At 44.4% G+C, this 13,630-nt stretch overlaps 1 protein-coding gene and 1 long non-coding RNA gene across 3 annotated transcripts; both read right to left on the bottom strand.

Moving 5' to 3' along the window:
• Nucleotides 1–394: 394 nt before the first annotated feature.
• Nucleotides 395–2,154, bottom strand: LOC127295691 (uncharacterized). Its single transcript, XR_007848057.2, has 4 exons — nucleotides 1,502–2,154; nucleotides 1,078–1,415; nucleotides 817–994; nucleotides 395–674 (listed from the first exon to the last, which is right to left on the bottom strand). It is a non-coding gene; the product is annotated as an uncharacterized lncRNA (long non-coding RNA).
• Nucleotides 2,155–3,372: 1,218 nt separating this feature from the next.
• Nucleotides 3,373–11,852, bottom strand: LOC127304836 (protein PHYTOCHROME-DEPENDENT LATE-FLOWERING). 2 transcript variants are annotated; one of them, XM_051335420.2, is made up of 12 exons: nucleotides 11,557–11,852; nucleotides 11,038–11,113; nucleotides 10,894–10,958; nucleotides 10,699–10,761; nucleotides 9,447–9,527; nucleotides 8,290–8,451; nucleotides 7,911–8,009; nucleotides 6,524–7,830; nucleotides 5,634–5,857; nucleotides 5,425–5,552; nucleotides 5,267–5,305; nucleotides 3,373–5,189 (listed from the first exon to the last, which is right to left on the bottom strand). In XM_051335420.2, the coding sequence occupies exons 1-12, from the start codon at nucleotides 11,701–11,703 to the stop codon at nucleotides 3,732–3,734; spliced, it is 3,849 nt and encodes a 1,282-aa protein (XP_051191380.1). In that variant the 5' UTR covers nucleotides 11,704–11,852; the 3' UTR covers nucleotides 3,373–3,731. The 2 variants fall into 2 exon arrangements, with proteins under 2 accessions (XP_051191380.1, XP_051191375.1); XM_051335415.2 differs by having other exon boundaries at nucleotides 10,699–10,776; nucleotides 11,557–11,851.
• Nucleotides 11,853–13,630: the final 1,778 nt, after the last annotated feature.

The following is a 13,630-nucleotide window of genomic DNA, read 5'->3' as shown; positions in this document are numbered from 1 at the left end:
TCCATATCGGCCTTGAAGCCATACCCCATCTAAAGATGGAAGGCAAGAAGAGCGTCGTAGGTACGAGAGGTACGTTTCAATACCTCGATGATTCCCTCGGTGTCGACAAAAAAGTATCCACCAGCTGCCATAGAGTCTTGTTCTGATCTGCCTTCGGGAAGATCATAGCATGGAACCTCGACAGTACTGCCTTATTATTCTGAAGAAGAACTCGGACAAGTTCACCGGAGTCGACCGCTAAGGAAATAGCGTCGGCAGCAGAATCAGCTGGGAGCTCGCCTACAGTATTTGCTCGGATATCAGCAGCTCCTACAAAAAAGTGGAAGAAGAACCAAGAAATCAATAAAGCTAAACGAGAAAGAAGTTTGAAGATATTACAATAAAATTACCCAGTAGGGACTTGACGGAGTTGCGAAGATTATCCTCCTTCTCTTTCGCCTGGACCTGGGCCTCCGCTTTTTTTCCTTTTCCTCCTCCTTCAGTTTCTTCTTCAGCTGGCCAAGCTCTTTCTTCAATGTATCGGCATGTTGACTAGCGATAGCTGCCATCTTAACTGCCTGGTCAAGCTGGGCAGACTTCGATTGGGCGTTTTGCTGAAGCGGAACATTCTCAGCTTGAAGGAGACTGAATCGGGAAGCAAAATCCTTTATTATTGTTACGGCAGCTTGGATGGGCTATGATATGACACAAGACAAAGACGTTATGAATATATTAAACTTCCTTTTAGTCTACGTTTGACTGCAAGCAGCCGAATATAGACTCGGGGGATGAAGGAGGGAGAATCATCATCAAGAATGCAAAAGTTACGATACTTACCTGCTCTTCAGGAGCCGAAGGGGAAGAGGCAGCTGCCGAAGGAATTTCTTTTCCCTTCGGGAAAGAGGAAGCAGTTGGCACTTCCTTTGGTGAAGATGGAGCTTCGGTCGTGGCAGGAGCTAGTTTGCTTGAGCTAGTTTTTGCCTTCTTCGAAGGAGGCTATATGTTTCCTTAATATCTACACACAAATGTGTGTGTTTATATCAGCAGTATGGATAAAAGGACACAGTTCGACCTTGGAAGTAAGAGGGGAACACTTACGATTCGAAGAGCAGCTCATCTTCATCGGCAAAACATCCTGATGACCTCTTCGGCGGCTAGGCAGCAGACGTCCCCGGAACTGCATCAACAAAAGGAACGCGATCAACATCATTGTCATGTTGACTCGACTCCGCTGTAACGGTTAATTCATCATCGAGGATTTTATGATATTCGGCAGAAGGGTCTTCGGGGTTGAAAGGGCTATTGTCCTCCTTTTTGGAGGTCTCGCTGTGTTCGGCTACTTCTACATGAGATTACACATTGACGATGGAGTCACCATCTTCAGGGTCTTCCTCAACCTCGGATACAGCTGGGAAATATTTATCAGTTACAGGGACCTGTCGGAGCAAGTGAAATTCTAATAAGTTAAAGCAAAAATATTGAATACAAGTATCGAGACAAGCATAAGAAAGTCAATGATTACCTGAGCTGGTTGGTGAGTAATTTCATACGGATCTTGGAGAGGCAACAAGGGAATATAATCTTCTTGGCTAAAATAAGTCAAGCGCCTGACTTCATCTAGCAGTTTTTTTCCGACAACTCCGCAACATTGACTCCAGTCTCATCCTTGGGACCCAAATATAGCCATATTTGGTGAGCTCTAGACATAACTGGCTGGATGCGGTGCTTCAGAAATACATCAACAACCTTAGTGCCAATCATTGTTTGACCATCAGCATCTTTTATCTCCAATATTCTGTCATACAACTTGTCGGTTGTTATCCTTTCTTCGGCAGTCAGTATGTTCCTCCAAGATTTCCTCGGCGTTGCTTTGAGCACATCAACAAACTTCATGTGCTTCATCCAGGTGCCGATGGATCCCTAAGAAAGAACCACTTCAATCTCCAGCCCTGGACAGATTCTCTCATCGGAAAGTTGAATTAGTTCACTTCTTTTCGGACAACGAAACCAACCCCACCAGTAATGTAGGGTCCACTGTTGTCCACTGCACCAGTAAAGTTGGCTTATATCAAGGAACGGAGGGAGTAATAATAATGAACTATGAGTAGAGGAACACTTAACTTTTTGGGTGCGATGGAGTTGATGAAGAAGCATGTCGTGTGGCGGAGACAATGATCGTCGAATGCAGCGAAAGAAAAAAAATTGAGTTAAAGTGGCCGTTGACGTAGATGTAGAGCCCCCGAGTATCGCTGGGAGCGATGTCGTGGTCATTTTTGCTTAAGCGCCATAGAAGATAAATCCAATAATAGTGCAGCCCCAAGTATCGGGTGTATTTGTTGTAATCAAGTAATGGCGCAACCCTCAAGTTTTCCTGTGTGCGAAAGTAAATAATAATTAACTCTTGGAAGAGAAAAACTTAGCTTTTTTATCGGCTACAGCAGCAGCAACTACAGCAGCAGCAGCAAATGCAGCAGCAACAATGAATTGTAGATTTGGGTTGCGGACAAGAGCGACGATGGAGATTCCGGGAACGAGATTGGGCAAACGATATACCCAGCTTTGGTTCCTCTCGTTGAAGAATCCCTACGTACTGCTAGCAATCTAGCATATGATCATATTTACAGGGTGGCGCCGTAGCGAAACTATGTTGTCTATCTTGTCTATATTGCTCTCCTCTATATGGGTGTCTGGCTGGCTTTATATATGCAACCAACCTAGGGTTTTACAAGTTCTTCGAGTTGTTTTTTTGGGTCTTCTCCATATTAGGACGAGCCGGGTATGATAATGATGAATACCCGAAAGGTATACCCATGACACCCACGACACCTAATTTCAATATGATTTGAAATTTCTTCTTCCAGCCAGTACATAACACGGCTGTCAAAGTTCTTTGAGCGAGAACCAACCTGTGGTTGGATGGTTAGGAGGGCAGTGGCACCCCCAGCCCACCAGAGTTCAAATCCCAGATTTGACACTTTAGTGTCTCATAAAGGCGGAATATTCTTCAGTGGGAGGCGACGTTCCCGTCGACAGCGAGGCGCCTGTGGTGACTTCGTCAATCTCAAGACCCGCCGGATCAGTTCTTCGATGCAGTGCTCATAGGGGTAGGGTGTGCGTGCGTGCGTTCATAGGGGTGAGTGTGTGTGCGTATGTATGAACGCCTTTGATTGTACTGTGTTTCGCAAAAAAAAAAAAAAAAAAAAAAAAAAAAAAAAAAAAATTTCTTTGAGCCGATGTACTGGCCCATGCATATGTAATCTCCTAGAACGTACAACCCGTTTGTTACACCGTTCAAAGTACATAATGTTACAAAATGTTATGTTGCACCACGAAAAGTATAAGATGATAAATTTCCATCAGGAGTCAGCCTGCGTCATAGCATAATTGAACATATTAAGATGAAACATGATAATTTTATTCACTGCGAAGACAGCAGACTTATTCATAGGCACAACCCAGTCAAAAAATAGGCACAACTGGAACTGTAGCAAATACGTATCTAACAACTATAATTCAAACAAGAAAAAAATACAGATGAACAATGTTTTCTCCCAGCACTAAGCTCCTACGTTCACTATACCCATCAGCTACAATCTACATCAGAAATCCTCCTTAACAATTGCATCTATAGGTTATAACTTACAGGACACCTATAACTTGACTTCCATTTATCCCAAACAAGCTGAAGCAATCTTCGTCAGTTTTTATACCTTCCATTATTGCAGGGGGCAGAATCAAATATTTGCAGTTACTTACTGCATGCTACCAGGACCCCCCATGTTGGAACCTTGCAGCTGCTCCATTGGAGAGTTGGCAATGCTGCTCACTGATCCGTGGGTCTGTGAGTGTGAGCTCAACTGCGGACTCTGAGGGGGGCCTGGCGTCCCCACAGAGTTATTATTCACTTGTTGCAGAGACCCTGAGCTCAACTGCGGGCTCATTGCAGCCATTTGCTGTGGGCTTATTTGTTGCTGTTGCATCACCAATGACTGTTGTGAGCCGGCAGGCGAGCCTACCTGCGCCGCCTGCTGTAAAGGAGACCCCATTTGCTGCTGCTGTTGCTGTTGTTGCTGCTGCATTTGCTGCTGCTGCTGTAGTTGCTGCTGTTGCTGGAGCTGTTGCAGTTGTTGTAACTGTTGCTGCTGCTGCTGTGGATTCTGCTGGAGTTGCTGCTGTTGCAACTGCTGGTAATGCATTTGCTGTTGGGCATTCAGCTGAAAATTACCACCTGGAATCTTTGGTGGGCCCATCGTAGACATCATGGCCCTCTGCATGGAGGTGAGGTTGTTTCTGTTTAGTGAATTGGTGAACAGGCCAGCAGAACTAGGAAGGATTGGTGAACCACTGCCAGGCAATCCAACCATTCCAGTCTGGGGATACATGCTTGCCACCCTTTGCTGATGAGCCAACCCCATACGCATCTTGGCAAGAGTAGCAGCGTTCATACCTGGGCGAAGCCCAGCTGCAGCAAGATTGGATGTCATCCCAAGGCTCATCTGATTGGGATTGTTCCCTAAGCCTGACATGGATCCCATTGGGGACGACATTGGCCGAACATTGCCTATTCCCATCACATTTCCAATACCGCTAAGACCTACTACATTATTAACCATATTACCCATATTCACAGCTGAGCTAGGCCCCATCATCAGTTTCCTCGACATCTGCCCTGGCTGTTGCTGCTGTGCTTGCTGCATCATATGGAGCTGCAAGGAAGCAGTAGTAGCCTTGGTATTACCCATGTGGTTTGCGCCCATGGGAAGATTCGAGCCAGGCCCCAGCATCTGAGATAATGGGCTCGTTGGAAGCAGTTGAGGTCTCTGCATCTGGTTCACAGGAAGAGATGTTTGTTGCTGAAGCTGTGATTGCGCATTTTGCTGCAGCTGTGGCTGCTGCTGCTGCTGCTGAATCAAATTTTGGTCCATTTGTTGATTCCTTGGAGACATGGGGTGCATATAACCTTGCGGCATTGCTAGTGCCTGGTTGCTACTCGCCGATGGAAGCATCCTATTGGCAGAAAGTTGTTGCAAAGTGGTTCCAGGTACCATATTCGCATGGGCTGCAGCATTAAGTTGCTGGCTTATACCTCCCTCTTGTTTCACTTCATGTGATGTATTGTCTGGTAACATTCCCGATGGTGCACTGAGATTACTAGGAGGGGTGATAAGCACAACTTGATCATCTGCCTTATCATAGCCTTCTTTCTCCATCTAGAATTCAAAAGGTTCAAAATTCAGAACAATGTCTAAGCTAATAGTTCTACGAGAACTTAGGTTATGCAACTCACCCGGGTAACAAGTTGGATTGCAAGCAAGTCAGCGCAGTACTGTCAGAAAAAGCAATAGAGAAGTTAGCCACAGGAAGAGCAAACACATGATGCTATTTTCAAGTTTTTGATACTTGGTTCTCCACGACAGGATTCAATCGATAATTCATGCATAATACCTTGGTAGGTAATATGAGTGTACACTCATGTGAGTTCTGATTGTCAAAATCTTCTGGGTCTCCATATTGCATTCCCACAGTCCCATCAGGCTTATCCTTGAAAATGATCCTGAACGGCTTTGTATGACCTGTAGAAGTTGAGTTTAATGAAACTAATGAGAGGTTTCGAACTTTTACACTAGTGTGGGAATATTTTGTGGAACACAAACCTTGGTATGCACGGTTGGCCATAACAAAGTTCAGTATTCTAGTCTTGGAGGAATTTATACTTCCACTCAACATCGAATTACAAAGAGGCCTTGTCTCATCTTTGTAGTCCTCGGTATGAAAGCAACTGGAGAGAAGTGTAGCAACTTTCTCTCGGCTTGCATTAATCATGGGCTTCCTTGGAGCTAACTTGTCAACTTTGTTCTTCTTATTGAGCAGCTGATGCCTGACACAAAATATGCAAACAGTTTCAGCTGAAATCATAAACAATCCTGTGCATACGAAAAAGATGGTCAATTTCAGTGGATGAAAGGTTTCTGATTTCAAATCTTCTGCTATAATTAAGCAGCTCTACAAGCTATGACCTGCCGTATAACTGGATCAATGTTCAAGCAAAACAGATGTCATGCCAAACAGAACAGAATAATTTAACTCAACTGTGTACCAGTTTTATTGTATTAAACAAGATAACAGATGAAGAATAAGGGACTAGGTGGGGGTAAGTGACATTCAGTGTTCAAAGCTATGTTACTGGAGCATTTCACCAGATTCTTTTCTTAGCCAGTTACAAAAAGTGACACTCTACACTCCCCTAATTCAAGAAGATTAAACTTGCACCATTAGGTTCTTTGTATCAAACATTTGGAGGGGGGAAATCATAAAGGTACTATCCTTCATATCACTGGTCAAAAGTAAACTATTAAATGCACAAATTCTAGGGTCACATAGTCTTGTGATAGGTCACAGGAGTAACGTAGTTAGCAGGTGCATCAAATTATGCAGTCATAGATTTCCACAACATACTTTGCAGGTAACCTCAAAAAATAAAGCAAATTGTCAAACCAAAATCATAATGTAGAGTTGGCAGATGCAGCGGATGTTATTTTCATACCGATGGGATATAGCTTCAATTTTTGTAAATTTCTCAAGAATTGATTGGTCACCCATTGATGCAGTCCCAACTGATGGGCTGCTAGCATTCAGTACAGCATGCATGTTTGAAACACTGGCTGGAGACCCTACACCGCTCACAACTGGTTGAGTCTTGGGGACAGAATTTGTTTTTCTTTTTGAAGGGGCGGCAGAAGGCTGCTGCATCCGGTGCATAGAATCACTAGGACTGGAAATCACAGAAGGGTAGCCTACTGCAGCATTGGAATTTGCTGCAAACTTGTCTTTATGTGATCCAATTGCAGCAGATGTCACAGCAGAACCGAACTGGCCACCCATTGAACTGCTTGATATCTCTCCAGATTTAGAGGAAACTGGAGACTGAACCATTGGTGCAGAAGAGACACGAGAAGCAGCGGACAACTTTCTTCTCTGAAGCAATTCTTCTTTCTTCATGTCCTTCTCAACAGAAACCCGATGATTCTGCCACTGTGCCATGTTCTGTTGATTGTTTCTCGCTGCTGCTTGCTGTGACAAATGTTGAGCATGGGACTGCTGCTGATCAAGCACATTATTTTCAGGGGGCATAGCCTGCAAGGGGTCTTTGCATCTGTCCATGCCATCCACCTGCTCTTGCTTAGCACCATATCTCACACCCTGCTGGTTGAAATAAAAGGAAGCCCCTGAATCTGGCATGTTGTTCACCACTGGAGAAGGGTATCTCTGGCCATTCAGCGAAGCATATTGCATCCCCTTGACATCTAACTGTTGATGCAGCTGTTGATTCTTCCACTGCATGTCCTGCCCACCAAGAGTAGCTGACTGGGACCGTATCTGCTGCCGCTGTTGCTGCTGCTGGATATCATCAGTGCTAATTGTTGGTTTTACTCTCTTAGGGTCTTGCAGTGGTGCTTCTGGTAGTTCCCTCTTCACAGATAGAAGGCCATTGTCATTGTAAGACATCACGTTCTGAGATGAAATGCTTGAATTGACTCCAGTAAAATTGACAGGAGGTCCTACCGCACGATCATTCACAACAGCAGAATAGTTGATATTTGGCTGGATACCAGATTGGGATAACATTGGCATTCTGGCAGCATCTTGAGAACTAGTTGGTCTAAGTTGTTGAGAGCCACCTGACATGACTTGGTGAGTAACATTGCCACCTGTAATACCTGCCTCGTCTGTCTTAGCATTTTCAGGGGCCCTATTGATGCACACCTTTTTACCATGAGATGTGTAACTGGATGTGACAACAACATCAGGATTTTGCCTCAGCCTCCTCTTTCTTCCCACACCAAGGTTCAACTGCAAGAAATGCAAAATACTTAGTTTGAACAGAGGTCTTACTTCTATAACAGTATTTTCTGCTATGCATGTGGTTGTACCTTATGAGGAACAGGATCCTGACAAAGTCGGTCCAACTTTGGTGTAGGGTCTAAGCAAAGCGCTGGTTGTAGAGCTTTGACAATCCGTGCCTCTGCCTCCTACAGAAACAAGTATCGCATATGAGTACCCAAGCAGATACAGTGAGGAGCAGATTAGGTAAAATTATATTCCAGGTATCTCTAGCCAAAGCAACAGTCAATATAGGTTATCAACTCCACATGTACTTTACTTCACCATGTTATTGTATCGTTATTTGTCAGTCAGTGAAGAACCATTTTGACTACTAGTAACAAGATGTTAACGACATTCGTGACAAAATAGGCGGAAAAAAATTGGGATTAGAGTGCAAAAAAACATAATCAGATTTTGAATGCTTACCATGAAATCCCTGTAACTCCAGGAATCATCAGATAGCAGTGTAATGTCCCTCACAACATTTTCAAAGGTCATTTGCAGTTGCACTTTATTCACCACAGGTAGTCCTAACTCAGCAGATGATGCATGAACTTGATTCGATGCATGCTTTCGGTAGTCACGAATCTAGAAATAAATACCATAAGAACAATGAGATACTTGAGCAACATAAGCTAAAACTTCTAGAGGAGTTATGATATCTCAACAGTAAGGTAAACAAACAGTCTAACAAAAACGAGCATGACCTGCAGCGTCAGGTTTAAATATTTGTAATTGCTGCATTACATCTAGCTCACAGTTATTTAGAACTTTTCTGAAAGAATAGTAATCGAAGATTTAGAATAAACCATTCATGGGACAAACTAATTAGCATACAAACTACTCCCTCCAGTTCAAAAATAGGCGACGTTTGGACATATCTTCAGTCAAACTTTTGAACTTTTACTGAGAGTATTGTTTAAAATATTTAGATTTGGAACATGAAAATAATACATGTATATTTATCTCAAAAAGTAGTTCAAATATACTATAGTTTTCTATGATAGAAATTGCTAGTCAAAGTTACATCTTGAAGACCATGTCAATATCCAAAAAGGCATTTGGACTAAATTATTTCTTACTGTACTAGACAGTTTACAGAAATCTATACATTGCAGTTCAGTCTTTTCTAGGTCCAACATAACGACTATATGAGGGAGGGGATTGCAATATATAGTACTTATGCTACAGAATTATTACTGGTGTCTCCAAAAGCAAGGTTAGGAATTCCTGGTAGATTGCCATGATCTATTATTCGATATGTTTGTGCAAACTATAAGGTTGTTTTCAAAGATAGTTGTTAAAAAAGGTAGCCAATCTTTTAGTGAAAAACAAAAAAAAATTGTATATTTTCACATGTAGTGAACGAAAATATAGGTAGTTTTTAAAGATAGTTGCGAAAAAAGGCTAGCCAATCTTTTAGTGAAAAACAAAAAAAAAAATGTGTTTTTCACATGTAGTGGACGAATCATGGTAGAGCTGATGAGAACGATTTTCACTCAGCGATGCTGGACAGCTGAAAGTCAAGTTTAGACTAGATACTTGCATACATAGCATGCCTCAAATCTGATAAAATAACTGACCTCGCAAATAACCGATCCATTGTAGTACTTGCTTGGTATCTCGTCAAGAATATCTCCAGGCAGCCTCCCAGCTTCAATGGCCTGCAGGTGATGACACAAACCAACTCATTTAACTGTACACAGAGCTACGATCATCATGGCATGGTTCAACTATTCTACTAACTTTAGCCAGCTATGAAAGGACAGTTTGGTCCATCCATTAGGGAGGAGAAACAAACACAAGGAAAATACTATTATGTTGTTTGCAGACTCATTTCTTGGAAATATCAACAAAAAATGTCGGTCATATGATAAGAATCAGCTGGTCTGCAACTGCATTTAGTGCAGAAATAAAAATGATATATGAATCTTCTTTATGAGAAACCGTAGGGGGCACCCCATTTGTCTATACATTAACAATGATAAAGGAGGCCAAGGGGCTTCTGAAGAGAATAACAGGGAGGAATGTCAGCCCTCCTCATAGCTAGCCATGCAGGCATTGTAATCTGGGGAAATACGTAGAGAAGAAGGCCATATCACTGCAGGAGATATGCTTGTCGTAGGAGACAATTCAAATCCTGCTTCTGGAGTTCAGCACGGAAAGGAAGCTGACTAGCTGGCTAGCTGCAGTGTCTGGTTCAATATGGTATTGGAGTCCATAGTTTAGGAAAGAACAGAGTTGCAACCAGTAAGTTAGAAATCCTAGTTCGTGTTGGAAAGGAAGCTGGGTAGCTGGCTAGCTGCAGAAGTTAGTGTCTGGTTCAATATGATATTGGAGTCCATAGTTTAGGAAAGAACAGAGTTGCAACCGGTAAGTTAGAAATCCTAGTTTGTGTTGGTTTGCTAGTTCATAACAGTCACACTCTACTATTAAGAGTACTATAAAAAAAAGAGTCATTGTAGTCTTTGCGACAAGCATTAGGAATCTGTTTATCATCCCTTTTCTCTCATCTCACCCTTGCTACCTAAAACACGTGTCGCCTCGGCATCACAGCACCGAGACACTGAGGGAGGAAGCCAGCAGGGGGGGGGGGGGTGGGGGGGCACCAGCCTCACACAGCTAGCTGTCACGCTCGTTGTTGCAAGAGTGTAACAGGCATCAATTCTTCATAGCTGGTGTACTGCTCGTACATGTAACTGACCAAAATATTTCATTACAATAATAGACATGCAGGCATCAACTCTTCATACACTATAGCTACAAAAGCGTTTGACCAAATATGAAACTAGAAAAGAATTATGCAAACAAGCAAGCAGTTCAATCAATACTTACAGAAAATAATTTTTCTGACGCTCTATCATAGGGATGTAGTGTTTTTCCATCCTGAGAAGAGGGCTGGCAAGGATCCAGCTAAAAAAAATGTGTTAGGTTAAAATATGTTGGTAGCTCAAGACATTTTTCTCTTGCACATCAATGTGATGGGCTAATGTTTGAAATTTATCAAATACTTCTAGCTGGAGAACGCACCACTGCTGACTTTGCGATGAGGTAACCTCTATCATAGAGACTGAAAGTGAAAGAAACCTCATGTTCTGCAATACAATCCTCAATGCTTAGCACAAAGCAGAGATTAGAAAAAAAGGTATTACATAATTATATTTCAGAGAATACCAGGCAAAATCGCCCTAGAGCATGCCGGTGAAATCTTGATGCCATTGGCATCATTAGCTCTCTCGAAAATAGCATCCTGCATAAAGAGAAGATGTGAGCTTTTTATCATAGAGATTACATGTGATTCTGAAGGCGAACTGATTACATACAAATACTGTCCCAACAGAAAAAATGACCTAAACAATATCCAACAAAGGAGAAAAACAGCCAAGAAACAAACAAAAATCCATGGCAAAGTATGACCCTACCTAATCCTACATAACAAACTTAAGCTCTCGAGCGAAAGAAAAAAAAAAGTAGAAATCGCCCGAAAAATCCGACCTTTCCGCGGACATAGCCGCGGGTCATCCCTGTGGCCGCAAATTCCCCGCTAGAACCCCAAAATTTGCAGGGGAAACCCCGAATTTCCACCTCAATCATACAAAAGGGCAAAAGTTGGCGTACCCAGATCGTCCGGGCCACCGGCTTGGGCACCCCGAGCCCAAACCCAACCGAGCAAGCAACAGAATCATGGCTTACCTCGCGTTTGGCGTCCGGCCTCGAACCATCCTTCTCACCGGCGGAGGGCTTCTCCGTCTCCGCCGCGGCCGGTAACCCCGGCGCGGCAGAGCGCGCAGTCGGTTGTACGCGAACACCGACCTTAGATAGCTTGAACGAGATCCCCATCTCCACGGGGCCTTGGCCCACGGAGATAATCTAGGCCTCCTCCGCCGCCGTCTGCCTGGCGGTCGTCGACGAAATCCGGCGGGGGGGAGGGAGAAGACGGATGCAGGGAAGAGAGAGAGAGAGAGAGAGAGAGAGATGTGTTATGGTGTGAACTGGGTCTATGGGGACACGGTTGTATGTATGGCTTTGGCAGGGGGAGCGCCTGAGGCTGACATAAAGGGTAGGGTGGGACGGCAACTTCCGTTGGTGCACGCGGAAGAGTAGTGGGTCGGGTTCACCTAGCTAAAGTGACTTGCGTCCATAGTCTCGGCTCATGCTCATCGAGGGATGCAAGTGGCGTCGTCCAGCAAAAATCATTAATTAGTTCATAACTTTTTACAACACTTCGTGGGCTTAGAGCATTATTTCTAGTAGACACCCTATCGAGCTCCCATATACTGTAGTAATTTGGGTCGATGTGTGGGTTTAGATCATCTCCATTCGTTTGGCCTGCCCACGACGAAATCTGGATGAAATAAAGTTATGGGGAGTACCGTATTTCCAGCCGTCCACCCGGAGTTCGGCGGACATAGTTTAAATTTAAACAAAGCGTCGTCCCGCGCTACAAGTACGGCCAGTTGATCGGCAAAAGGAGCAAAAGGATCAGCCACAGATCGGCGATCGGAGGGAAATTACACGGAAACAGGCTCATCGGCAGTCCCGGCTGGCACGGCGGTATCCGACGGACCAGTTTCCTCACACGACGTGGTCGAAGCGGCTGCGGCAGTCGATGACGAAGCAGCGGCAGTGGACGTCGAAGCAGCGGCAGTCGACGAGGTAGACGGTGAGGAAGACGAGGTAGGAGCCGGCGGAGACGACGAAGAACTGTTCGGAGTGGCTCGGAGGATGTCGCTGCGGTGGTCCTGGTACCAATTCCTCGTCTCCTCGTCCATCAGTTCCATGTTGCCGCCACCCATCAGGAAAGCCAAGTCTGTGTTCCTCTTCTTCGCCGCCGTCGTCGTCTTCAGCAGGGCGATCCGGACGCCTTGGTTGGCGAGCATCTCCCGCCACCTGCCGTCGAACTTGTCGTTCCTCCCGTCGGCGTGCGTCCTCAAGTCGGCCCAGCATTTGTCGATCGACGCCTGCATCATGACGGCGGGATTGCCCGTCTTTTTGAGCTCTTTGAGCTTCTTCTGGACGAGTTCCGGGCACCCATCCGCCGCGCCAGCCGCCGGAGCATTGATACGCGTACAGCACGCGTCCGTTGGGAACCCCAAGTGGAAGGTGTGATGCGTACAGCAGCAAGTTTCCCTCAGTAAGAAACCAAGGTTTATCGAACCAGTAGGAGCCAAGAAGCACGTTGAAGGTTGATGGTGGCGGAGTGTAGTGCGGCGCAACACCAGGGATTCCGGCGCCAACGTGGAACCTGCACAACACAACCAAATTACTTTGCCCCAACGTGACAGTGAGGTTGTCAATCTCACCGGCTTGCTGTAACAAAGGATTAGATGTATAGTGTGGATGATGATGTTTGCAGAGAACAGTAAGAACGACTATTGCAGTAGATTGTATTCGATGTAAAGAATGGACCGGGGTCCACAGTTCACTAGTGGTGTCTCTCCCATAAGAAATAGCATGTTGGGTGAACAAATTACAGTTGGGCAATTGACAAATAAAGATGGCATGACAATGCACATACATGTTATGATGAGTAGTGTGAGATTTAATTGGGTATTACGACAAAGTACATAGACCGCTATAAAGCATGCATCTATGCCTAAAAAGTCCACCATCAGGTTATCATCCGAACCCCCTCCAGTATTAAGTTGCAAACAGCAGACAATTGCATTAAGTATGGTGCGTAATGTAATCAACAAATACATCCTTAGACATAGCATTGATGTTTTATCCCTAGTGGCAACAGCACATCCACAACCTTAGAACTTTC

Source organism: Lolium perenne, chromosome 1 (assembly GCF_019359855.2).
Source record: "Lolium perenne isolate Kyuss_39 chromosome 1, Kyuss_2.0, whole genome shotgun sequence".
NCBI lineage: Eukaryota > Viridiplantae > Streptophyta > Magnoliopsida > Poales > Poaceae > Lolium > Lolium perenne.
The sequence above is the reverse complement of the archived record's forward strand: the minus strand, read 5'-3'. Positions and strand labels throughout refer to the sequence as shown.

What these genes read in the sequence shown, in the direction of transcription:
- LOC127304836 (XM_051335415.2), bottom strand. Translation starts at nt 11,703, where the DNA reads ATGGGGATCTCGTTCAAGCTATCTAAGGTCGGTGTTCGCGTACAACCG. An exon ending in TCATCGCAAAGTCAGCAGTG is followed by an intron (nt 10,777 to 10,893) that starts GTGCGTTCTCCA and finishes CATTTTTTTTAG; the next exon opens with CTGGATCCTTGCCAGCCCTC. An exon ending in GGCCAACCGTGCATACCAAG is followed by an intron (nt 5,553 to 5,633) that starts GTTTGTGTTCCA and finishes CAACTTCTACAG; the next exon opens with GTCATACAAAGCCGTTCAGG.